This window comes from Harpia harpyja, chromosome 11 (assembly GCF_026419915.1).
Source record: "Harpia harpyja isolate bHarHar1 chromosome 11, bHarHar1 primary haplotype, whole genome shotgun sequence".
Lineage (NCBI taxonomy): Eukaryota > Metazoa > Chordata > Aves > Accipitriformes > Accipitridae > Harpia > Harpia harpyja.
The window spans coordinates 11,773,443-11,796,833 of NC_068950.1; the positions used below are offsets into that span (position 1 = coordinate 11,773,443).

At 43.9% G+C, this 23,391-nt stretch overlaps 1 protein-coding gene, 1 long non-coding RNA gene and 7 other non-coding genes across 15 annotated transcripts; 8 read left to right on the plus strand and 1 right to left on the minus strand.

Annotated features, from left to right (window-relative positions):
* The first annotated feature begins 124 nt into the window (after positions 1 to 124).
* Positions 125 to 17,320, plus strand: LOC128148159 (uncharacterized). 7 transcript variants are annotated; one of them, XR_008237192.1, is made up of 14 exons: positions 139 to 247; positions 1,161 to 1,299; positions 3,421 to 3,557; positions 11,670 to 11,716; positions 12,283 to 12,322; positions 12,594 to 12,639; positions 13,043 to 13,074; positions 13,487 to 14,204; positions 14,665 to 14,717; positions 15,057 to 15,108; positions 15,680 to 15,727; positions 16,754 to 16,787; positions 16,983 to 17,025; positions 17,197 to 17,320. It is a non-coding gene; the product is annotated as an uncharacterized LOC128148159 (long non-coding RNA). The 7 variants fall into 7 exon arrangements; XR_008237190.1 differs by lacking the exon at positions 15,057 to 15,108 and having other exon boundaries at positions 125 to 247; XR_008237191.1 differs by lacking the exon at positions 15,057 to 15,108 and having other exon boundaries at positions 133 to 177.
* Positions 11,313 to 11,390, plus strand: LOC128148660 (small nucleolar RNA SNORD74). Its single transcript, XR_008237353.1, has one exon. It is a non-coding gene; the product is annotated as a small nucleolar RNA SNORD74 (small nucleolar RNA).
* On the plus strand, positions 12,136 to 12,204 carry LOC128148666 (small nucleolar RNA SNORD75). The gene has a single exon (XR_008237359.1). It is a non-coding gene; the product is annotated as a small nucleolar RNA SNORD75 (small nucleolar RNA).
* Positions 12,444 to 12,525, plus strand: LOC128148649 (small nucleolar RNA SNORD24). The gene has a single exon (XR_008237343.1). It is a non-coding gene; the product is annotated as a small nucleolar RNA SNORD24 (small nucleolar RNA).
* Positions 12,879 to 12,961, plus strand: LOC128148661 (small nucleolar RNA snR60/Z15/Z230/Z193/J17). The gene has a single exon (XR_008237354.1). It is a non-coding gene; the product is annotated as a small nucleolar RNA snR60/Z15/Z230/Z193/J17 (small nucleolar RNA).
* On the plus strand, positions 13,132 to 13,217 carry LOC128148662 (small nucleolar RNA snR60/Z15/Z230/Z193/J17). The gene has a single exon (XR_008237355.1). It is a non-coding gene; the product is annotated as a small nucleolar RNA snR60/Z15/Z230/Z193/J17 (small nucleolar RNA).
* Positions 15,532 to 15,610, plus strand: LOC128148650 (small nucleolar RNA SNORD79). Its single transcript, XR_008237344.1, has one exon. It is a non-coding gene; the product is annotated as a small nucleolar RNA SNORD79 (small nucleolar RNA).
* On the plus strand, positions 16,840 to 16,915 carry LOC128148659 (small nucleolar RNA SNORD47). Its single transcript, XR_008237352.1, has one exon. It is a non-coding gene; the product is annotated as a small nucleolar RNA SNORD47 (small nucleolar RNA).
* On the minus strand, positions 17,037 to 22,932 carry HEBP2 (heme binding protein 2). The gene is made up of 5 exons (XM_052801687.1): positions 22,413 to 22,932; positions 19,939 to 20,023; positions 19,420 to 19,555; positions 19,011 to 19,176; positions 17,037 to 18,513 (listed from the first exon to the last, which is right to left on the minus strand). Exons 2-5 carry the CDS (start codon positions 20,011 to 20,013, stop codon positions 18,339 to 18,341), a joined length of 552 nt encoding a protein of 183 aa, XP_052657647.1. The 5' UTR covers positions 20,014 to 20,023; positions 22,413 to 22,932; the 3' UTR covers positions 17,037 to 18,338.
* Positions 22,933 to 23,391: the final 459 nt, after the last annotated feature.

Here is a 23,391-nt window from a genome sequence, read left to right on the forward strand (position 1 = left end):
CGCCCCACCCCCTGGCCACGCCACGCCTACCCCCCGCCCACCGAGCCGAGGGGGGAGGATCCGCGCCCCGCGCTCACGTGACCGGCGCCGTCCCTATATAAAAGGCGCGGAGGGGAGAAAGCGGTCTTTTCGGCCTGTGGCGCTGACGGGCAGGGAGCGCCGGGCGCGGAGCTGCTGGTGAGTGGAGGGGGTTTCCCGCCCGGTGTGGGCCCGCGCCGCTCCGGGGGACGGTGTGGAGGCGCTGCGGGTAGGGCTTGGTCGTCCATGGGCGCTGGCGGGGGAGGATGGAGGTGGATTGGGTCGCTGGGGCCCGGCCTGCGGCCTAGGCCGCTGGGGAGTTTTGAGGGGACTCCGCCTCGTGGCGACCCCGGGGTGGGGGTGCGGAGGGGCAGGGCAGTTTAGCGGAGACCCCACTAGGGGATCGTGTGGGAAAGGGGGTCCCGTGGAGCCCCCATAGGGGGGCTGTGGGAAGGGGAGGCCCGCGCAGGCCCTAGGGAGATGGCGGGCCCCTGGAGCCTCGGCCTTGAGGCCCGTCATCCCGCGGCCTGTGAGGAGGGCTGGGTCGTGCCTGCCCTGTGCGTGAGCCCTGCGGGGAGGCTGAGCCTCATGCCTTGAATAAAGGCTGGAGATAGAAGACTCCGGTGTATCTCTGTAGTGCTTCATTTAGGCTTGCTTGAGCAACTTCGAAACTTTGGTATGTACGAAAAGGATGAGAAAACCTTGAGCGCTGTTAATAGTATGCACAAATAGATAAGAAGCCTTTCGCCTTGCTGAGCTTTGTGATTAAAACCAGCCAGGACCAGTTTAGGGCCAGCTAACTGGGAAGAAGTGATGAACAATCTGGGATGACCCACATGCCTTAAGGGAGGGTTCAAAGGACCACCAGAGGGTCTAAAAGACCACTGACCCATTTAATAGTGCATGCCCAAAAGGGTGGACACTGTATAAGCAATTTCTGAGAAATAGCATGAATATGTGCGACAATTCCGGGAAATGTAATGAATATGTATTAGAACAACATAAGCTTTGCTTGCTGTAGGTAGCGGTATATACACTAGGAGGAGCTATCCCCTGTGCATCCAGCACTGCAATAAGAGAATGCCTGCTTTCTAAAACTCCAAAATTGAGTCTTACAGAGTTTCTTTGACTGGCTTTTACAGTAACAGTTTTGGTGACGCCTGTGGAACCCTGCTTCTAGACCAACAGATCCGTGGGATTATGGGACCTCCAGCCAGCACCGAGGGATTCTTGGGGAGAGCCACTAATCCCTGGACCAAAGAGCTCGAAGTAAGACCCCTGGTAAGTTTAAAGGCATTCTATCTGTTGGTTTTTGGTTGCCTGCCCATAAGATGCAGTGAAAGCTATCCAGGGTTGGGCTGGAAAGGTACCTATTGGATTTGTTCTGATAAGCCCGGGTTCTGGCTTGGCTAGAGGGGTTATAAGTCCCCAACTTGGCTGTCTTGACTTGGTCTCTGAATTGTGGTTTGGTTATCGGAACTTGGCTATTGGAATTATGGATTTGTTTCTGTTTACTTGGATCGTATAGCTATCTTGCTACTTATATTTAATATGGGTAGAAGATCGTCTAAGGGAGGCATCCTGGAAAAGTCACCTTTGGGGTGTATCTTTAAACATAGGAAACAGATTGCTGGACCCCCGGTTGGGGTCACGACAAGGGAAGATTTAAGTGCTGTAATCAGTGGTTGCCACTGTAAAGTGGATGATGGGGAAGAGTGGCCTATGAATGGTATGTTAAATTGTAACACCCTATTACAATTAATGTTATTCTTGAGGAGAGAAGGAGAGTGGGATGAAGTGTTGTGTGTGGATATGGTCTTAACTTTGAGGAGACATCTGGAATGGCAAAAGGAATGTGGTATATATCTTGTACCTAGTGATCCCCTTGTCTTAGCTTTGGAGAAAGGTAAAACTTTGAAAAGGTGTTGTTCTGCCTGTAGTGTTTAAAAGTTTCCAAGCAAAAGGAGGATGATATTGATTTAATAGCCCCTGCATGAAGGTTGGGAACCTCAAATACTGTGTATGATGTCCCAGGGGCAGAGAATGGAGAAAGCTGTGAAAATGTCACCCTCAAGGGGATGAGTCAGTCCTGGGGGCTGAGGGTTTTAGCCCAATAGCCAGGCGAATGAAAGGCAAGCAAGGGGAAGTTATCCAGGCACCCCTGTGACAAGCTGTGGGAAATGAGGGACTGGTGACTGTGAAAGTTCCATTTTCAATTACTGACCTTAATTGGAAATTAGCTGCTGGAAGTTATAGGGATGATCCGGATAGGGTAGCTAGTGCTGTTGAAATGATGATTAAAACCCAAGATCCCGATTGGAAAGATATTGAAGCAATCATGCAAATTTTGTTCAATATGTAGAACAGATAAAATACAAGTGGAGGTGCAAGTTGCTTTGGGAACTTTGCCAGGGACTGTTGAGGTCCATTTTCCTTCTGTAGAGCTAAACTGGGATCCAAATATACCAAGATCAAGGCAGCTTCTGTATCAATATCAAAAGTGGATTTTGCTTGGTATTTGAAATGTGATACCTAAAGCTATTAATTGGTTCAAATTGTATGAAATTAAACAAGATCGGGAAGAATGTCCTACTGATTTTATGAACAAATTGAAAGAAGTTGCTCTTAAGTATACAATTATAAATGTTGATTTGGAGGAAGGAAGAAACCAACTAGCTCCTTTATTCAGATGACATAAGGAGAAAGTTGCAGAAGCTACAAGGAAATGATGCTCGAGATCTAGGCAAATTGCTAGATGTAGCTTGGATTGTGTATGAAAGTAGGGAGAGGCTTAAGGAAATGACAAGCAGTAGGCTGACAGCAGTATTGGAGGGTGGTCAAAGAGGAGGATTGTACCCTGGAAGAGGCCCAGGAAGGGGAGGCTTTATGCCATCACATAATCCCAGGCCCCCTGGAAGAAAATCAATGCGCTTACTGTAAAAAGGAAGGACACTGGGAGAATGATTGTCCCCTCTTGAAATGAAATACCTCTCTGACTCCTTTACTTACAATGGGAGAGGATTGACAGGGACTGGAGGAACCTCTCCCAGCAGAACGTCTGGTTAAAGCAAAGCTGGGAGGTGAGGAAATGGACTTTTTAGTTGACACTGGGGCTACATATTCAGTCTTAAATACACTAGAAGGAAATTTAAGTAACAAAAGCATAAATGTCATTGGTGTGGCAGGGACTTGTGAGACCTGGCCTTTTTTCAAATCCCTGAAATTTAAACTTGGAAAACAATGGGTTACTCACCAGTTTTTAGATTTGCCAAATTCTCAAAACCTTTACTGGGTAGAGATTTACTTGAAAAGGTAGACACTGAAATCAGATTCAAGGATGGGGAAGTTAAAATTTTAATCCCAGAATCTAAACGTGTTGAAGCCACAGCCTTGTTGTTACAGGATATAAACCCCAAAAGGGACAAGATACCTCGAGGAAATAGAAGATGCAGTGATTCCCATCGTTTGGGCAGGAGGAGTTCCAGGAAGGTCTAAGGGAGGAACCAGCAAGAATTAATCTAAACCCAGGATTGTTACTGGTAAGAAACAATACCCTTTAAAATTAGAAGCAAGAACTGGCTTGATACCAATAGTTCAAAAATTTTTTTAAATACAAGTTGCTGATAGAATGTGAGTCAAAATACAATACACCTATCTTACCAGTAAAGAAAGCTAATGGAAAAGATTATCATTTGATTCAAGATCTTAGAGCGACAATCAGATAGTACAAGATAGACATCTGGTAGTTGCAAACCCTTATACATAACTAACTGCCCTCACCAGTGAACAAGCCTGGTTCATGGTTTTAGATCTGAAAGATGCCTTTTTCTGCATTTCTTTGGATTCTGAAAGTCAAGAGCTTTTTGCTTTTGAGTGGGAAAATACCAAAACAGGGTGGAAGACACAATATACTTGGACTGTTCTACCACCAGGCTTCAAGAACAGTCCAACTATTTTTGGAAATCAGCTGGTGAAGGAATTGGAGATTTGGAGGAAAGAAAATGGACAGGGAACTGTATTACAATATGTAAATGACATCCTAATTGCAGGAGAAACTTGAACAATGCTTTTCTTTGACCATAAGCCTCTTGAACTTTTGGGGACTTAGCGGATACAGAGTAGCAAAGGAAAAGGTGCAAATTGTCCAGGAAATGGTCATTTATCTGGACTTTGAAATTCTAAAAGGGCAGAGAGATTGGGAATTGAATGGAAAGAAGCCATTTGCTGCCTCCCTGAGCCGTGTACACCAAGAGAACTGCAAGAATTTCTAGGCATGACGGGATGGTGTCGCCTGTGGGTTGTAAATAATGGACTGTTGGTAAAACCTGTTTAGGAATTACTAAAAGACTCCTGAAAAGGGACTCTTGAATAGACAAATGACATCAGAGCTGCGTTTAAACAACTGAAACTCTCATGATAGCCCCTGCCCTGAGATTGCCAGATGTGACAAAATTTTTTGAACTTTTCATTTTATGAGCGATGACGAGTGGCACTAGAGGTTCTGGCACAGTTTTTAGTGGGGTAATGGAGAGCTGTAGCATATTTTTCCAAACATTTGGACAATGTGAGCTAGGGACGGCCCAGCTGCCTCAAAGCAGTAGCAGCCGCAGTATTATTAATTCAAGAGGCTCGAAAACTTACTTTAGGGCAAAAGGTCACTCTGTACCACATACGGTAGCCACAGTTTTGGAACAAAAAGGGCAGCATTGGTTGTCCACCAGCTGTATGCTGAAATACCAAGTAGTAGTACTGGAACAAGATGACATTGATCTCAAGACTACTTCAGTTGTCAGTCCTGCAGTGTTTCTCTCCACTGTCGACCAGAACATGATTGCTTACAAACAGTGGAAGAAACATATCCTAGCTGTCTGGATCTTAAAGATACTCCATTGGAAAATCCAGACTGGGAGTTATATACTGATGGCAGTAGTTTTCTTCGTGATGGGAAGAGATTGTCAGGATATGCTGTTATGAGCTTGGATGGCATAGTAGAGGCATGAGCCTTATCTCCCAAATCATCAGGCCAAAAGGCAGAACTAAACTTGAGCATTGGAACTGAGTGAAGGGAAAAAGGTTAATATCTGGGCAGACTCTTAAGTATGCTTTTGGAATTGTACATGCCCATGGAGCCATCTGGAGAGAGAGAACTACTATTGGCACAAGGAACTGAAATCAAGCATGCTGCACAAATACAAGAACTATTAGAGAGCATCCAAAAACTGACAACAGTTGCAATAATGCATTACAAAGCCCATCAAACAGGAAGGAGCCACCAGAAATAGGTAAATCAATAAGCTGCCAAAGAGGCTGCAGAAACAGGCATCATGGCATTATTACCAGAAGAAGAAATAACTTTACCTAAAACACCACCTAAATATGATAATAAAGATGCCAAATTAATGGAGGCCTTACAGGCACAGTAACAAACAGCTGGGTGGGCTGTTAGGCCCACAGGGCAAGTAGTAATTCCACCCTCATTAATGAGAGAAATTGCTAGGTGAGAACATAATAAAGTACATTGGGGAACTGAAAATTTAGCAAAATATCATCAAAAAATAGTTAAGCCAGGCAATGACAGAAATTATCCAATCTATTACAGAAAAATGTGAAATTTGTTGTAAAAATAACCTAAATACCAGCAATAAGTTAATTTGGGGGGTTACAAAAGGAGGAAGTTCCCAGGAGATTATTGGCAAATTGATTTTACAGACTTACCTAGAAAGGGGGGATATAGATACATCCTTGTTCTAGTTGACATTTTTACCAGATGGCCAGAGGCTTTTCCCTATCTCACCAACAGAGCTAGGGAAGTAACTAAAATCTTGTTAAAAGAAATTATCCCAAGGTTCGGTGTTCCTTTAGGAATGTCCTCAGATAGAGGACCATGTTTTGTTGCTGAAGTTATAAAACAATTGAGCAAAAACTTAGTCATAGCATGGGATCTCCATACCCCTTATAGGCCACAATCAAGTGGAAAAGTAGAAAGAATGAACTATACACTTGCAAATTGGAAAAATGTCAGGAAATATAGTGACTTGTGTACAAGCATTACCTTCAGCGCTGTTAAGAATTAGAATATAACCTCATGGTAAAAGCAGCTTGAGCCCTTATGAGTTATGTTATAGAAGGCCTTGCTAGGCTCCACATATACCAGGGACAATCCACCTTAAAGGGGAAACGGCTTTAAGTAATTACTTAATGTCTTTGGGACAGGCTTTACAGGAATTGCAAAAGTATGTGACAACAAGCAAGCCTTTGGAACTTGATACACCAGCCCATTCATTTCAAGCTGGAGACTGGGTCTACATCAAGTGGTGGAATTCAGAGCTGCTAACTGAAAAGTGGAAAGGGACCATTCCAAGTACTCTTGACAACTTACATAGCTGTCAAGGTCCAGGGGAAAGGGCTGTGGATTCATTACTCCAGAAGTAAAAGGGCTCCCACTTTGTGGACAGTTGAACAACAGTCTCCCCTTAAGCTGAAATTGAGAAGATTATGACTGAATTTTATGTTTTGTTTGTAACAATTATGGTAGCAATGAGTCAAGTGTGCCAGACATCACCTTGGGATAAAAACCTCCATTTAATCCTAACACAGAATATAACCCAAATACTCTGTAAAAGTGATTGTTGGATTTGTACCCAAATGCCAAATTCAGGAGAAGGCCAAGGCCTACCCTTGATAGGAGTACCACTACCAATAAATAAATCATTATTTAACAATCCACAATATGGTATGGGACATCCAGACAATGCATGGTGGCCAAGCCTTTTTGGAAAAAGACAAGAAGAAAAGTTGCAAGTCACCATGATAAAAGATAATCTGAATTCCACCGTATGCTTATATGGGCCAGGTAATGACTCTCTAAGTTCCTATTCCCTTAGATCTGGAGATGATGGCTGTGATAATTACACTGCCAATCAAAATAACTAAACTTTTGTAGGATGTTTCTCAGGATGTAATAGGACCGGATCATATTGGAGGCCCACACTAAGTCATGTAAATATGTGAAGTTATATTGGCCTCCCAGTCCCAGAAGGAAGCGGTTGGTATTGGTTATGTGGATGTGATGGGTTAACCCTGGCTGGATGCCAGGTGCCCACCAGAGCTGTTCTATCACTCCCCCTCCTTCTCAACTGGACAGGGGAGAGAAAATATAACAAAGAGCTTGTGGGTCGAGATAAGGATAGGAGAGATCACTCACCAATTACCATCACGGGCAAAACAGACTCAGTTTGGGGAAAAATTAACTTGATTTATTACAAATCAACCGGAGTAGGGTAATGAGAAATAAAACCAAATCTCAGAACACCTTCCCTCCACCCCTCCCTTCTTCCCGGGCACAACTTCACTCCCGGATTCTCTACCACCCCCCCCCAGCGGCACAGGGGGACGGGGATGGGGTTTACGGTCAGTTCATCACACGTTATTTTCTGCCGCTTCATCCTCCTCAGGGGGAGGACTCATCACACTCTTCCCCTGCTCCAGCGTGGGGTCCCACCCACGGGAGACAGTCCTCCACGAACTTCTCCAACGTGGGTCCTTCCCACGGGCTGCAGTTCTTCACGAACTGCTCCAGCATGGGTCCTTTCCACAGTGTGCAGTCCTTCAGGCACAGACTGCTCCAGCGTGAGCCCCCCACGGGGTCACAAGTCCTGCCAGAAAACCTGCTCTGTGGGCTCCTCTCTCCACAGATCCGCAGGTCCTGCCAGGAGCCTGCTCCAGCGCGGGGTTCCCACGGGGTCACAGCCTCCTTCGGGAACCCACCTGCTCCGGCGTGGGGTCCTCCACGGGCTGCAGGTGGATATCTGCTCCACTGTGGACCTCCATGGACTGCAGGGGGACAGCCTGCCTCACCATGGTCTTCACCACGGGCTGCAGGGGAATCTCTGCTCCGGCGCCTGGAGCATCTCCTCCCCCTCCTTCTTCACTGACCTTGGTGTCCGCAGGGTTGTTTCTCTTACATGTTCTCACTCCTCTCTCCGGCTGCCGAATACCGCCGTCCCAACTTTTTTTCCTTCTTAAAAATGTTATCACAGAGGCGTTACCACTATCGCTGATTGGCTTGGCCTTGGCCGGCGGCGGGTCTGTCTTAGAGCCGGCTGGTATGGGCTCTCTCGAACACAGGGGAAGCTTCCAGCAGCTTCTTACAGAAGCCACCCCTGTAACCCCACCCGCTACCAAAACCTTGCCACACAAAACCAATACATTCCACCCCTCGCCTCTGTGCATCACATTTTTAAGAACTATCATTAAAATCTACATTCATCACACAAAATCTTCACTCACATCAACAAAAAAGAATTCCCCACACCAAAATCAAAATAATATCATCACAAAACCGACAAAAAGTGGACAATTTACACACAATCCACCCCTCGTCTCTTCACCACAATTACAACAATAAAAATTCCCCGCTCGTCATGCAGCTCTTAACTCTCTAGCTGCGTTCAGTCCATGTTTTGCCCGTTACCTCTCTCAGTTACTATCCTTATCTCAAATTCCTCACTTGCCCGCATTCTCCACCAAAAAGACTGTGATGGGTTAACCCTGGCTGGATGCCAGGTGCCCACCAGAGCTGTTCTATCACTCCCCCTCCTTCTCAACTGGACAGGGGAGAGAAAATATAACAAAGAGCTTGTGGGTCGAGATAAGGATAGGAGAGATCACTCACCAATTACCATCACGGGCAAAACAGACTCAGTTTGGGGAAAAATTAACTTGATTTATTACAAATCAACCGGAGTAGGGTAATGAGAAATAAAACCAAATCTCAGAACACCTTCCCTCCACCCCTCCCTTCTTCCCGGGCACAACTTCACTCCCGGATTCTCTACCACCCCCCCCCAGCGGCACAGGGGGACGGGGATGGGGTTTACGGTCAGTTCATCACACGTTATTTTCTGCCGCTTCATCCTCCTCAGGGGGAGGACTCATCACACTCTTCCCCTGCTCCAGCGTGGGGTCCCACCCACGGGAGACAGTCCTCCACGAACTTCTCCAACGTGGGTCCTTCCCACGGGCTGCAGTTCTTCACGAACTGCTCCAGCATGGGTCCTTTCCACAGTGTGCAGTCCTTCAGGCACAGACTGCTCCAGCGTGAGCCCCCCACGGGGTCACAAGTCCTGCCAGAAAACCTGCTCTGTGGGCTCCTCTCTCCACAGATCCGCAGGTCCTGCCAGGAGCCTGCTCCAGCGCGGGGTTCCCACGGGGTCACAGCCTCCTTCGGGAACCCACCTGCTCCGGCGTGGGGTCCTCCACGGGCTGCAGGTGGATATCTGCTCCACTGTGGACCTCCATGGACTGCAGGGGGACAGCCTGCCTCACCATGGTCTTCACCACGGGCTGCAGGGGAATCTCTGCTCCGGCGCCTGGAGCATCTCCTCCCCCTCCTTCTTCACTGACCTTGGTGTCCGCAGGGTTGTTTCTCTTACATGTTCTCACTCCTCTCTCCGGCTGCCGAATACCGCCGTCCCAACTTTTTTTCCTTCTTAAAAATGTTATCACAGAGGCGTTACCACTATCGCTGATTGGCTTGGCCTTGGCCGGCGGCGGGTCTGTCTTAGAGCCGGCTGGTATGGGCTCTCTCGAACACAGGGGAAGCTTCCAGCAGCTTCTTACAGAAGCCACCCCTGTAACCCCACCCGCTACCAAAACCTTGCCACACAAAACCAATACAGTGGAATAAATGCTTGGAAAATACTACCTCCCAGTTGGCAAGGAGCATGTACATTGGTGGCCGTAGTTCCCAATATGACAATAATTGACAAACTACATAAACAGAGCAGATGGGTGAGGACCTTTCTCAAAAGAACCAGGGGGGTTCATAATCCCATTGCAGATTGTCCTTCAGGATTCCGTAGTTTTGTCAGATGGTTTCTTCCTTGAATTGGAGAAGGCAATTGTAAATGTATCAGCTGTAATAGAAGACATTGAGAACAGAACCATTGATGCTATGCAGGCACTGCAAATTGAAGTGTCTCCTTTATCCCAAGTAGTGATGCAAAACTGAATGGCTCTTGACTTGCTGTTGGCTTCACAGGGAGGTGTTTGCACAATTATTAATACTAGCTATATGTGGACCAAGGTGGTAGAATTTCTACCAATTTAGCAGAAATTTGGGAGCAAACAAATATTGCATCAAGTTTTGAAGGATGATAGGTCCTGGGGATTTGAAGAGTTATGGCATAAACTTACCTCATGGCTACCAAATTGGACATGGCTAAAGAATTTGTTATTATAATAGTTATAATTTATGTGTGCATCTTAGCCTGTATCATGATTAAGTGCTGAAGTTATTGTAGTCAATTGTACATGAAAGTTAAGTTTAAATATTGAGGCTTTGGATTTGTAGGTCCAAAGTCTCAATAAAAGGGGGGAGTTGATGCCTTGAGTAAAGGCTGGAGATAGAAGACTCCGGTGTATCTCTGTAGTGCTTCATTTCGGCTTGCTTGAGCAACTTCGAAACTTTGGTATGTATGAAGAAGATGAAAAAACCTTGAGCGTTGTTAATAGTATGCACAAATAGATAAGAAGCCTTTCGCCTTGCTGAGCTTTGTGATTAAAACCAGCCAGGACCAGTTTAGGGCCAGCTAACTGGGAAGAAGAGATGAATTGCCTGGGATGACCTGCACTGTGCATGCCTTAAGGGAGAGTTCAGTTAGAGGACACCAAGAAAATGACCACCAGGGGTCTCAACCCAAAAGACCAACAACCCATTTAATAGTGTGTGCTCTAAAACTCCAAAATTGAGTCTTGGAGAGTTTCTTCAACTGGCTTTTATGGTAACAAGCCTGCAGCCTGGGCTTGGGTCTGATGGGGTGACAGCTTGGGGGTGTCTGGTGAGAAGTGGGGTGCTGTTCCTGTTGCGGGGTCTCACCTGGGAACCCTTTTCCCATGGGAAATGCTCCTGGAAGATGGTGAGATGCCATGTGCCTGCTGCAGAGATAAGTGTTGGGTTTCTCTTTTTTTTTTTTTTTAACTCTGCACTAGGCTTTAGAGAGGTAGCTTTGACTGATAAATGGAAAGCATTGTGCAAAATGTAGTAGTGTTGTGGTGTGATTAAGGGTTGCCTGTTCCTCTGTAAATTAATGCTTGGAAACAGATGCCAGGCTGGGGAGAGCCCTTCTGTTTTGGGGAGAGTAGAGGTTGTCCCCTGCAGAATATAGCTTATTGGTAAATGAGGAGACAGCTTTACCTGTATCATGTGCTCTGGGTAATAGTTAGCTTTCCAAGTGTTACAATTAAAGGCCCCATGTTAACAAACTGGTATGATAGTTCACTTGGACTTCCATGTGCCTGCACATGATGAAAACTATGTTGGTAGGGACATCTGAGAGGGTGATGAATACCAACGTATCTGAGCTGGGCATGGAATAGTGTGTAGTGGTGTGTCTGGCATGGCTGAAACACCATGTGGTCATTTCTGAGCAGTCGAAGTTAATGTCTGCAGGACTGACCCAGTGTTTATACGCTAGAATTGAAGCTGTAGAAAATTAAGATGTTCAGTGGTTCTGTCCTGCTTAAAATGATGGGCTAGCAATTATTTCTGTGGCCTTGTCTCTTCAAAGAGCTGAAGTGTAAATTGTGTCAGGGGAGAGATTTACTCTAAGGCTCAGTACTGTTTTGAACATCTTCATTCTTGTTTTCAGCTCAAGATGTGTCAGCTACTCTCTTCCCTCTTACGGTTATGAAACAGGTAGGTGTTGCTTCTGAAATACTGAGTTTAAATGGAGAAATAATGTGTAGGTACACTTAGAGCAACTAGCGTGAAGTACTCTTGTATCTCAGGAGATTATAGGACCAGTGTTTGTAATCCAGTAATTGCCTGTGGTGTCTCTTCAGGCAGTCCTCACTCTTCTGGGAAAACGTATCTGAGTGTTCTGAATGTCACCTGTTTCTTTGTACTGCAAAGTGGATGTGAGGCTCCTGTGGTTTCTGAACCACTAGTCATCTTCTAACCAGACTACATACAATAGTACCCTAGATGCCTTTTTCTCCTTTGTTACTGCTGTTTCACCATCCACAGCAATAAATAGTTTGTTGTTTGGAGAAAAGTGCCTGATGCATGTTTCAGAAAACCTATAACTATCAGGATTTATGTTAACTAAATCAGAGAGCCTATGATGGTTTCAGTATAAGAGTAGTGGACAGAAGTGATTTCTGAAAAAACTCTGTGCTGAGGCTTTTTTCTATGCTTAGTGTCACTGCCAGAGGTACTCCCCCTAGTTCTACAAGTGGCTGAAACTGTTGTGTCTCTTCCAGATCTGCTACTGAATATGGAGACTTGATGATATTTCACAAGGTAAAAAGTACTTCTTGAAAATTCAACACAAAGTGGTGCTTGGTGTTTGTCTAGACAGCATCTTTTGTTCTAATAAGATCAGTAGGCAGACTTTATTCCCAGAGCAAAGTTTTCTTTCTTGTGCCACAATGATGACACTTATTTGCTACTCTTGACCAAGAGAATGATGAGCACTTTTACCACCACAAGTTTCCTCTGAGGCACAACAACTTGGAATTGTCCTTGATGTTTTGACTTCTGAATAGACTTCATAAGCTTTTTTTTCTTCCAGGATTTGAATCATGCAATTGGAAGACTTGCAGAAGAAATGTCACCTGGTGAGAAACATGTAGTCTTTGTAGGGGTTTCTTCCATGGAGCTGCTTAAACTGTAGTGGAAAGGGTGGCATGTGTAAAATGGGAGGGAAGTGCTTTGGGATTAGTTTCCACTAATATGCAGAAACAATTGATACTGGCTAGTATTCAAAAACTCTCAAATATTTCTTTGCTTTATTTGGAAAACTTCAATTTTTCAAAGCTGTCACAAGAGGTGATTGCTTGGTACTACTACTCCAAAGCAGATACAATGATGATGGCATAGTTCAGCAGAATATCCTGTGACGAGCAGAGCTTTGTCTTTCGCTCCTATCTGATGTATCTAACTTTTGTGATCTCTTGCTAGGAGGTGTAGCTTGGCCATGAAGGCTGACAGAATGTCACTTTTTTTCTTCCTTTGTTGCAGGCACTGGGTGATGAAGCTATAAGCTGTGCAAGGTAAATATTGTATTGCCTGCATCTGTAAAAACTAATTTATATCCCTGATATGTGAAAAGGCTGTGTGTGATGACAGCATAGTTCAGCAGATGACCCATGGTGATCACGCTGTTACTGTCTTTCGCTCCTATCTGATGCAGCCTCCTCTACCTTAGGCTGTTAGACAATTCATGTGGAAAGGTGAGGGTGAAACACTACTTTCTTTTGCTCTGTGAATGTGTTTTGAAAATTTGTTTTGGAAGATCAGTAAATGGGCTAAACATTAAAAATTTAGTAGGACAAATAGAGTAGGCTGTTGTGCTTGTGAAATTAAGCACAAATACAGCAGAGCAAATTTGCTATTTCAGTAACAAAATCTTGGTTGATCTGGTGTTAGTGCTCCAAGTTCTGCAGGTGTTTTGTGGCTTTGCAGGCTGCCCTGGACAAAGGATACCTGTGCCTCCAGTGTGAAAAGCAATTTCACCTGTTGCTGATGTTGAAGACAAGGCCTTCCTAATTGAAGGTAACTGAAAATCATTTTTTAGATGGATGCTACATTTTGCTGTGCTGTGTTTGAGCTTGGGAGTTTGCTTTTGGAGATAAGAGGGTCTGCAAATCCATTTTGTGTCTGGAGAATCTGAAGCAAAGATAATAGTACCCTAAGTGTGCCTTCAGATCCCCTATGCTTCACAATAAAAGCATTAATTAATTGTTTTGCGATGTTAAAAGAATGTGCCTGTTGAGACTAAATGGTGTATGTGGCAGTACTATGTATGAATTTAGCATCTGAAATGCTTTTCCTGGTTTAGGCCAACTTAGGTGTTTACGCAAAGTTCATGTCGCTGAACTCTGCAACTTAGAGGTTTGTTCCTTTCTGCAATTCCAGCAGTCTCTGGAGTTGAATTGGCATCTCAAGGGTGTTGGGTAGATTGCTGGGAGATGGCTTTAGGCCCCCCTTGTAGAAGGGTGTGGGAGTGTTGCAGTCTACTGTAGATGATGTTGAATCAGGTCTCTGATCCCAGTGAGGATAAAACTTGACGAAACACTGATACAGTATTTCACTGGAACTGTTCCTATGCTAAAACTTTCTGCTGGACCCTGTCTAATAGCAACTCTTCCTTTGCAGGCTTCCAAATGTTTCTCATTGCAATGTAAGTACTTGTTTTAACTTTGCAAGTATTAGCATAAAAAAATATGCCTAGAAGTGGAGTATTTAACTGCATGTAAGCTGGGGGGGAGGTGCAAGGGGCCAGTGTTGGCTGCTGCTTGCATCTCAGCCAAAGCAGGAGGATGCTTAAGGGGAGAACTGCTGGATAAGACCCAGCCTTGACAGGCTGGTTTGTGCCAAACTCTTCACTGTGTGCCTGTGAGCTCATGAAGCTGCTCTGATAGCACTGTTTGTGTATTTGCCCTCTTCCCCATAGCAACCTTAGCCTAAAGTAGATAGCTGGTCAGTGACTGACAACATGAGCTGCCTGTGTGATGAGATGTGACTACCTTGACTTTAATCATGGAGGTCTGCAATTAGCTCTATCTGACTTCAGGCACCTGACCAGATTTCATCCTTGTATGCTTGCTTGTGTGCTGTCCTGATACTTTGCTTTGTTCCAGGGCTGGTGTGGTGAAGCTGTGAAGTGGTGTGGTTGGTAGTGCTACCAGCAAAAGTAAGTTGCCAGCAAATGCCTATGACTGGTCAGAACTGTGTGATAGGTGATGGGTAAGTTACTAGATCCTGGCCTCTAAATGCAGTGTAGCTGCAGCATTAAGCAGAAGGTTCCTTGAGGATTTTCTTACCTCTGCCAAATAGATCACAGGTTACCAGCAGCCTGCAGGGTTCCCTTACCCAAGGTGCTAGGGACTGAATCTCATACTTTGTGACCAAAGACAGTGATAAGATACAGTGATGATTGTAACAGAAATGGACAGAGGAGTTTCTGGAAGTCTTATGAGGCTTTAGAGTAACATCAGCATTGGACTGACACTTTCTTATGTGTGTATCCTAGATTTGAGAATGGGAGAACTGCTGGCTACTGGGTGACAGATGCTTCTTACTTGGTAAGCTGCTTGCTTCTCAGTTGCCATAAGATTTGTTTACTCCTTAAAAATGTTAACTGCTTTCTGTAACTGAAAAGAAATAGTATGGAACAGTTGAGATATGTAACTGCTGTGGACTGCTTAAGTTTCTACTTGATAAGAAAGAATGCGTGGTAACCTGGCAGTGCAAAGCTTGTGCTGACCAAAGCCAGTACAATTATTTGCTATTTTAACTTTTTGCTGGTTAAGTAGTGGGCTTTTGCAGGGAGTAGCACTGATCTTCAATAGTTGGAAGTAATGTGGTAGATTATTTGTCGTAATGGCTGGATTAGAGCTTTTATGTGATGTGAATGAAGATGTGGTTGGGGGTAAGGTCTGAAATGCTGAGGTCAGGTCCTCATCTAAGGAACAAAAATAACAAAACATTAAGCTTCTGTAAGCATGTACTGTTTGTGATGATTAATTCTAAGCAATGGGAATCTCTCTGAAAGAGGCTGAGGAGGACTCTTGGGCTGAAACAGTACCCACTTTCAAACTGACTCTTGAAGCACTGCCAAGGGGTAGTGTGTTAATAAAATTTCACTTGTTACAGAGTGAAGCTTGTGGGGAGTTTGTGTAAGAAACAAGACTTACATCTGAGGTAAGTGTAGAGTAGATGGTGTTTGGCAATTACTGGAATATTGTCTTTGTGCTAAATGCCTAGATAGGACTAATTTTAGACACCACTATAATAGCTCTGCCTTGTCTTCCCTTTATTGTGTTCTGATTCTCCCACTCAGCTACTGTGGGGATAAACATGATGTGCTTGAAGCAAGAATGCACTTCTACATAGTTCTGAATTTGACTTGAAAAGGAAGGGCTCTTTCTGAGCAGATACCCTGACAATTCCTGAACTGTAGTCAATGGTAAACTTTATGTAGAGTTCTGTGTATATGAACAGAAGATGTGACCTCAGTGACTCTAAAAACTGTGTTTTCATTGCTGGATGTCTTCACACAGTGGAAATGGTCTCCACTGATTCAGCTCCTTTACTACTTAGCCAATACACTGTTGATAATGTAGTACAGCAGAATGTACAGCAGCAAACATGACTCTTATCATAACTCATATCTGATGTATCTGGCTATTCTGTGAACCTACACTATAACACTGCACTCTTGAATTAAAAAAAAAAAGCACCAACCCCCAACCCTATATGCTGTGGTTGTCACTGCTCAGTAATTTTTGCTAATCTTGGTTATGTTGGCTGTACACAAATTTAGGATTGAGTTCTAGGTGACTGCTGTACAAACTTTTTTCCTCCAACAGACTGTTTCTCACTTTGAAGGATAGGTTTTGAAGATGATTTGAGACTTGTATTTTAGGTATAAAAACTCATTGAATACAACTTTCTGTTGGGGAGAGACAGTATCACAAAGCAAGTAGTAGCTTTGTACTTTTCCCTGGTTCTTCCAATGTTAGTAATTCTGTATTTCCAATTCAGTTAGGATTTGTAAGCTTTGTATATCCCATTTTGGTGTTGCAAGTTGAAGTTCTTGTCAGCTGCCAGCTGAAATGCAGCCTCTTTGTAGGTAAAACTAGTTTGGTGAGTAGAATTTCATAGAAAAATAATTAAACTTGCATATAGTGGTGTCTCTTATTCTGAAAGAATGTATCTTTTTCTCAGGGAAGAAGGACTGTACTGTCTGCAACCTCATTGGGTAAGACCACGCAGCAGGTGAATTCTGTTTAAAAACTTCTGGGAGTATTTGTAGCCACTGATGAAATTTGATTCTGCCAAATGAATTGCTGTGATATTACCATTTCTGTTCCACTTTTCTCTGAGGTTACAAAGCTGCTGTGGGGCTTTTAGCAGTTGTGCTACTGCATATGTTAATTGTGGTTTCTTCTTTTAGGTGAGGAGGCAACTTTGAAACTGCTGTATGAAGAACCAAGAAGGTGAGTGTAACTGTAGTAATAATGAAATTTATTTGCTGGAACAAATGATGATAACCTTAGCCTGAACTCTCTCTCTGAACAGAGATGAAAATCTAAGGTCTGAGTTGTTCCCAAGCAAGCTTCTTGTGCTGGTTTGGTGTCTTGTAATGATTCTTATGTCTGTCTTAATAGGTGGAAGATTGCAGAATAATGGGTTACTCTTGCATGAACAGCATTAAACAAGCCAAGATTTTTTTACCACACTGGTAATGTTTGCCTGATACTGATTGGAATGAATAAAAATTTGTAAACTCTACCTGTTGTTGTGAACTGCTTTCTGACTTGAACAGCTTGCTGTAGAACAGCTCAAGCCTACTTTTAAATGCTTGATTTAGAGCAGGGATTAAACTAGTTTAAATGCTAGTCCTGCAAGTGTCTTAACTTAGGGGTCAGATATTGCTAGCATGCAGACTGCGGTTGAGCTGACCAATACTGAGACCTGGACAAAGCTAAATAATGGAAGTAGTAATTAGTGTTTTGTAGGCAAGCTAAACACTACTACTTGTGTATTTGCTCCTAAAATTACAGGCCAGCAGTAAGCCTGGTATTACATTTTCAGGCACAGATGGTGTGCACAGAATAAACATACAGCTTGGACACTGTTAACCCTTTTCTACTGGACTCTTAGGCTAATATGGCTACTGGCATTAGTCTGGAGCAAGACAGCATCCAGCTTCCATGAGGGGAAAAAAAAAATAGTTGAGTGGAGAGGTGGGGGATTTTGATAATACTATTTAAAAATGTTACTGCTTATGAGGCACTAGAGCCTGCTAAGGTATTGCTGCTTCCCAAAATTCATTTATGATAGGTCTCTTCTCTGAAAAATTCATTTAATTTCCCCTATCTTTCTGTTGTCTCAGGAGCAATATCAATATGGGAAAAGTCAGCTCTATGAAGAACTCATTCTCCATAACACTTGAGCTATTGCTGTAGCACTTCTCATTAGAAGTAAAACTAGACATCCAGACTTCTGCAGGAATATTTTCAGATTATTAGTGGTCCCTAGAACCCTTCAGTAGGAGGAATAGGTTTGTCATATCTCCTTCCCACTCCAGCAGGTACAGTCTACTTAAATGTAAGTTACATCTTGTAGAAGAGCTGAAACTTTTTTAGCCAGGCTAGTATTTCATCCTAGAGAAAATGAATTAGACATGATCCTGTGTCCCTGTGCAAATTAAATATCTTCTGCACTAAAGCAAAAGCCATTAATAAGGTCTGTTTTCATTCAGAGCTGATTAGTGGCCTCCTAATATTCCCCCCCCACCACCACCACATTACTTTTTAAAATACCACACTTCGTTGTGCCTGTTGAAGAGCTTGAAGGGACTGTCATAGCCTGCAGTATAAAAGAAGTCTTCATGGAATGGTTGGCCTCTGTTTCTTAAGATTCTGGCCAAGACTTCAGCTTCCTCAGCATATTTCTCTGGGGAGGCAAATCCACCAAAGGACCTGGGAGAAGTGAAAAGGGAGAGATTTTTTGTTAGGAGTTCAAGCCCCTGCTTCTTATTTTCACAGAAGGAAACGTCAGGCTTGCAAAGCATTGCAGTGTTTGAGCACTTCTGATGCAGCTTGTAGTTACTAGGTAAACTATGGAGCTGTTGGGGAGCATATGGCTATGTATGCTATTTTAAAAGGTAGGATTTTAAAAAAAAAAAAAAGATGACAAACCGCCAAAGTCATTTGCACTTATGAGAGCATTAGCTGACATGGATTGTTGCCTGTGGCTTTAATACACGCAGAAAGGGCAAGTGTACTTGGTCATTTCTTTTTGTTCTTAGTAAGACACCTAAGCATAAGGATTTCCAAATGCTCAGGTTTTGCCAGTCAAGGCTCTGAACAGCAGGATCTATCCACAGTTAAAAATCAGCTGTAAGAAAGAGTAGTCCAGAGTCATAATAGATGAACCCCTTTCAGTAGCTGCCTTCATTTGTGCTGGTGCTGCTTACCGGACAAAGATGGGTGCTGCCTTCCGCTCTTCAATAAACACATCTGAGTCAGTGGGCTGTGGTGGAGAGTCCTGATGTTCAAATGGCACAAAGAAAGAGATCTTGAAGTCTGCGCAGCCAGATTTTATCAGGCATGTCACTGGCACAGTCATATCAATTTTCATTTCTAGAGGAGAGGAGGGGGGGAAAGAGTTCTAAGCTGCAAGCAAAGACAGTGCCTGAATGCTGCTGTAAAGGGTCATGCAGACTTATCCCAAAAGCAGAAACCAAGGCAGCCTCAGGGGTATAATGGCCTAATGGAGTCACAGGGGTGTTAGGCCAGGAAATTGAACCTGCTTTGTCCTACAGCTCATTTACTAGCTTCATCTCCCATTTGTGCTTCTTGTGGTTCAAAACCAGTGCACTGTACCTTTCTCATTCTTCCCTTGGATGTAGTGGAAGAGTTTCCAGAAGCCCTGGCGCATCGCCTCCTTCTGGGTTTCTCCCCTAATGACTGTGCTGACCCACTTTGCTGTCTCATACTGACGTAGTTCATAATCCTTTGCCTGAAAGGTAGCAAAAGTCATAGTAACCATGAGGTGAATATTAAAGATGACATAAATTAATAGCTGTTTTTTCCAAATCTGCATGAAAATACTGTTGCAATGACATAACACTGGGCAACCTCTTCGCTGCAGACTCTAGGCATGCCCCCAGTGTCAAACTGTTTGATGCCTCCCTTGCAAAACCATGCTGTTCTGCCTTAGGCTGAGCTCCTCAGAGCTTATAAATAGGTGTTCCTCTCCCCCTTTGCAATTAAGCGTGAACAGTGTCCAAAGTAACACTCCCCAGCTCCTTCATGCTTGTCAGACTGAGAATCCCAAATCCACCTTAGCTCTGCAGCACCCTGACTGCAGAGAGCTCTCTTCCCCTGGCCTTTAGCGGTTACCATTGTCTCTGCTGAGCTCCACCGAGGGGACTGCAGATCCAGGGACAGAAATGTTTGCTTCAAGGATTTGATCATCTTGCCAGAGCTGAAAGGCAGACAAAGTTCATTGGCTTCTCTCCGATCAATGCAGTATACATGTGGAAGAAGAAAGCGCTAGGGCTTTTCTGCCTAATTGTCAAAAAGCTTTTCCTCAGCCTCTGGTCTCCAACCTTTCAGTAACGCTTGAGAAGTGACTGGAAAAGCTCAGGCAAAAGACTGGTGCTTTCTAAAAGGAAGTTGTCCCTGAAATTGTGAAAGGCTTGGGTTCTACCACTTATCCCCGATGATTCAACAAAAAGGGCTGAAATCCTTTTAGCCCTGAAGGAACCAACAGAGAACCAGGACCAAGAAACTGCCTCTAGGCTGATGTGGGAGTGTTCATCTTTCAGGATATGCTGCCTTCACTTCTCCATGAAGTGAAGGCATTTCCTGGCTGTAAAACAGAAGGTTGAGATTCTGCAAGTGGCAGTTTTGTGGAAGTCCGTAAGTAAAAAGGGCTTGAAGAGTTCAGCTACTTTTCTCCTGGATGAAAAGGTACTGGAGTTAATGGGTGTTGACTGTGCCCATCACTTTATTGGGCCTTTCATAAGAGCTGATGCCTTTCTTAAAGGCCTTTAGCCCCAGAGTCCTGCGAATAGATGAGATTCTCTGTATTTATGAATATGTAGCTACTTTCTTAGGTAGCCTTCACATGGAAGGAAAAAGCTGAAAACATGAAAACACTCAACTTCCGCTCATTGTCCCAAAATAAATCAAGCAAAAATAAACAAAATTGCTATTGAAATAATCGCATCTGGTTAAAAGTCTTGAGATTTTAGGAACCTTCTTTTATGACTTTGTCTATACCAGGCAGATCATAGTGCATAAGCTATATCCTGGGAAAGTCTGCTTTCTATTACGTTACGATGTCCTTTGCACTTCACGTTGCAAAGACAACACATAATTAGTTCAGCAATTATCTTGATTCTTAGATCATAGTACATTGTATTCTCAGGGTATAACTTAATTGCATGTTTCTGGGGTAACAATAAACTTTGAGGTTATTTTTCGTTTCTCCACCTCCTCAACTGTTTATAGCTGCCCACACAACAAGAAGCCACTGCCCTCTCACTCGTGGCTCTACTTTTTTCAGGGGCTTTCAGTATTAAAGGGGTACTGATGCAATTCACAGCATATCCCACCTCCAGCGGTGAAGTCTTTAAGCTATGCCATCTTTAACATGACGATTGTGAATAGCTGTTTTTGTAAAATGAACTGCCTCGTGCTACCTCACTACCTTCTTACCTGTTTCCATTTTCCTATGACATGTAGACTACTGTTGAATGCTATTAATCCCTTTCTGTATCCTGGTTTAGAGGTGGCTACAAGGATATTTGTCTTTGGGATCTATGAGGTTGAAAAGCTTTTATCAGAAAACCACCAAAAAAAACCTGTGCTGGCACCGATTTCACTTACAGTCCTTAAAAGAAGTACTGCACAGAGCACTCACGTGTTAAGCTTTTTCTAGCAGCTCTTTCAGTCGTCACCGTAGCGCAAGGGAAGATCAGAGAACCACACAGCAGGAGACTGATGCCAGCGATTAAAAGCAGGCGCTGTCCCCCTCCCTGATAGAACATCCTCAGCACTCTTTACCAGAATGACGTCACCGGAGACTGCTGCATAGTCCCAAGCTGGACAGTTGTACACTAATACACTTTTTGTTAATAGTATTTACAAATCAACAAAGCATAACAATAAAGAAGGAAGCCAATCATTTTATTAGAAGCAAATGTGAGCAATTATACTGAAACTTCCCACAGTAATTTATTTTATCCATTGCCGTTTCAAAGGCAAAGATGCTGCTGCTTTGCTGTCACTTCACTTTCTATTTCTCCTTGCTACAACTTGATAGAAAACACCTTTCTGCTCTTCATGTGCTCCCTGGGTATTTTAGAAAACAGAGAAGTAAACGTTCCTCCATTTCAACACCTGCTGTTGTAGTAGCTGCTGTACAAGCTGGCTTGTCTCTGTACTTGCCAATTACAACCCCTCCCTGACACACCTTTTCTTAACTGCTGGTTAGATCTCTCACAGCTCTGTCTTTTATAACTTTGTGGCCTGTACTGTTGGTGACTGCATGTACGAAATATTTTTGAATTGCATAAAACAATGCTTGGGGGGGGGGGGGGGGGACAAACTGAGAGGAATCCTCCAAATATTTACAGTTGAATTAAGTTTTAAATCTACAGGAAAGCTTAACTTTGAGATTTCCATCTGTTCATGTAAATATTGCTGTAGGATGTCCAGGCTTTTTCTGCGGCTGTTAACACATGGGCCAAAGAGCACAGCATGCATCTTCGCAGGTTACACTGATGCCATGAGTAAGCGTAGCCAGAACATGCCATTCCACAAGCCGCTAGTTATATTAAGAAAGCAGAGAAAGTAGACGTACTTACATTTTAAGCTGTCCTTCTAGCTATTGCAGTCTATCCTTCTGAGGCTGCACATACTTGCGAGATGCTGCGTGTCAGTGTTTATTTTAGTTTCGTCAAACTCCGCCCATGCCTCAGCCCTACTGGAGGGAGATGCCGTTATGAAAACCCAAAGGTTGTAGCCTTGTCTTCTTCTGGGTCTCATTGGAGAGCTCCCACGCAAATGCTGAAAGCCCCACCTACTTACTGCCTACGAGGCAACATTGGGTCCAGGGTGTGATCTGGCTCCATAAACAGTTTTGCACCCTTGTGTAACTTCCCTGGGTTTCCATAGTTTTGTGCCTACTTATGTCAGGGTCAGCAGCAGATTTTGTGCTCTTGGGAGAAAGAATTTCATGTAAATGACATTCCCCCCAGACTCAGATTACATGAGAGTGATGGTACAGAATGACAGCTTTTCCTTTTTACCTCTGGGGCGAAATAGTAGGTGGAAATCTGACTGCAAACTAAGCTGAGACCATCCTCACGAGATTTCTGCTGGCATGTTATGAAAGACAGAGAGTGTTCTATAATGGCTGGCTGTTTTGAGCGGTATTTGAGACTAATCAGCCCCCTTAGCCCTTGGATATCTGCACAAAGGGGTTATACAAAGCTATTGTGAAATTCTGTCCTGCTTGTAATACACAGAGTGAAGCTGGACTCTTCATTTAACCAGCTGCAGCTCCAGACATATTTAGGTACCAGCACAATAGGGCAGATTAAACTTCACAGTCTGAGTTCTGAGCACACCTCCGGTGTTTGTCACGGTTTGTGCAAATTCCTTGCAGCCAAATTCAGCTAAGCTCTCTGGGGCATTTGAAATCAATAGCTGGGAATGACTTTCAACAGGAAACACACTTCACTTGCAGAGAACTTCATCAGGATGCTGTGTGATACACTCCTGTTCCAAAAGGGGGAATCAAAAACCCCAAACCCCTGCCAAATAGCAATTGCAAACTTACCT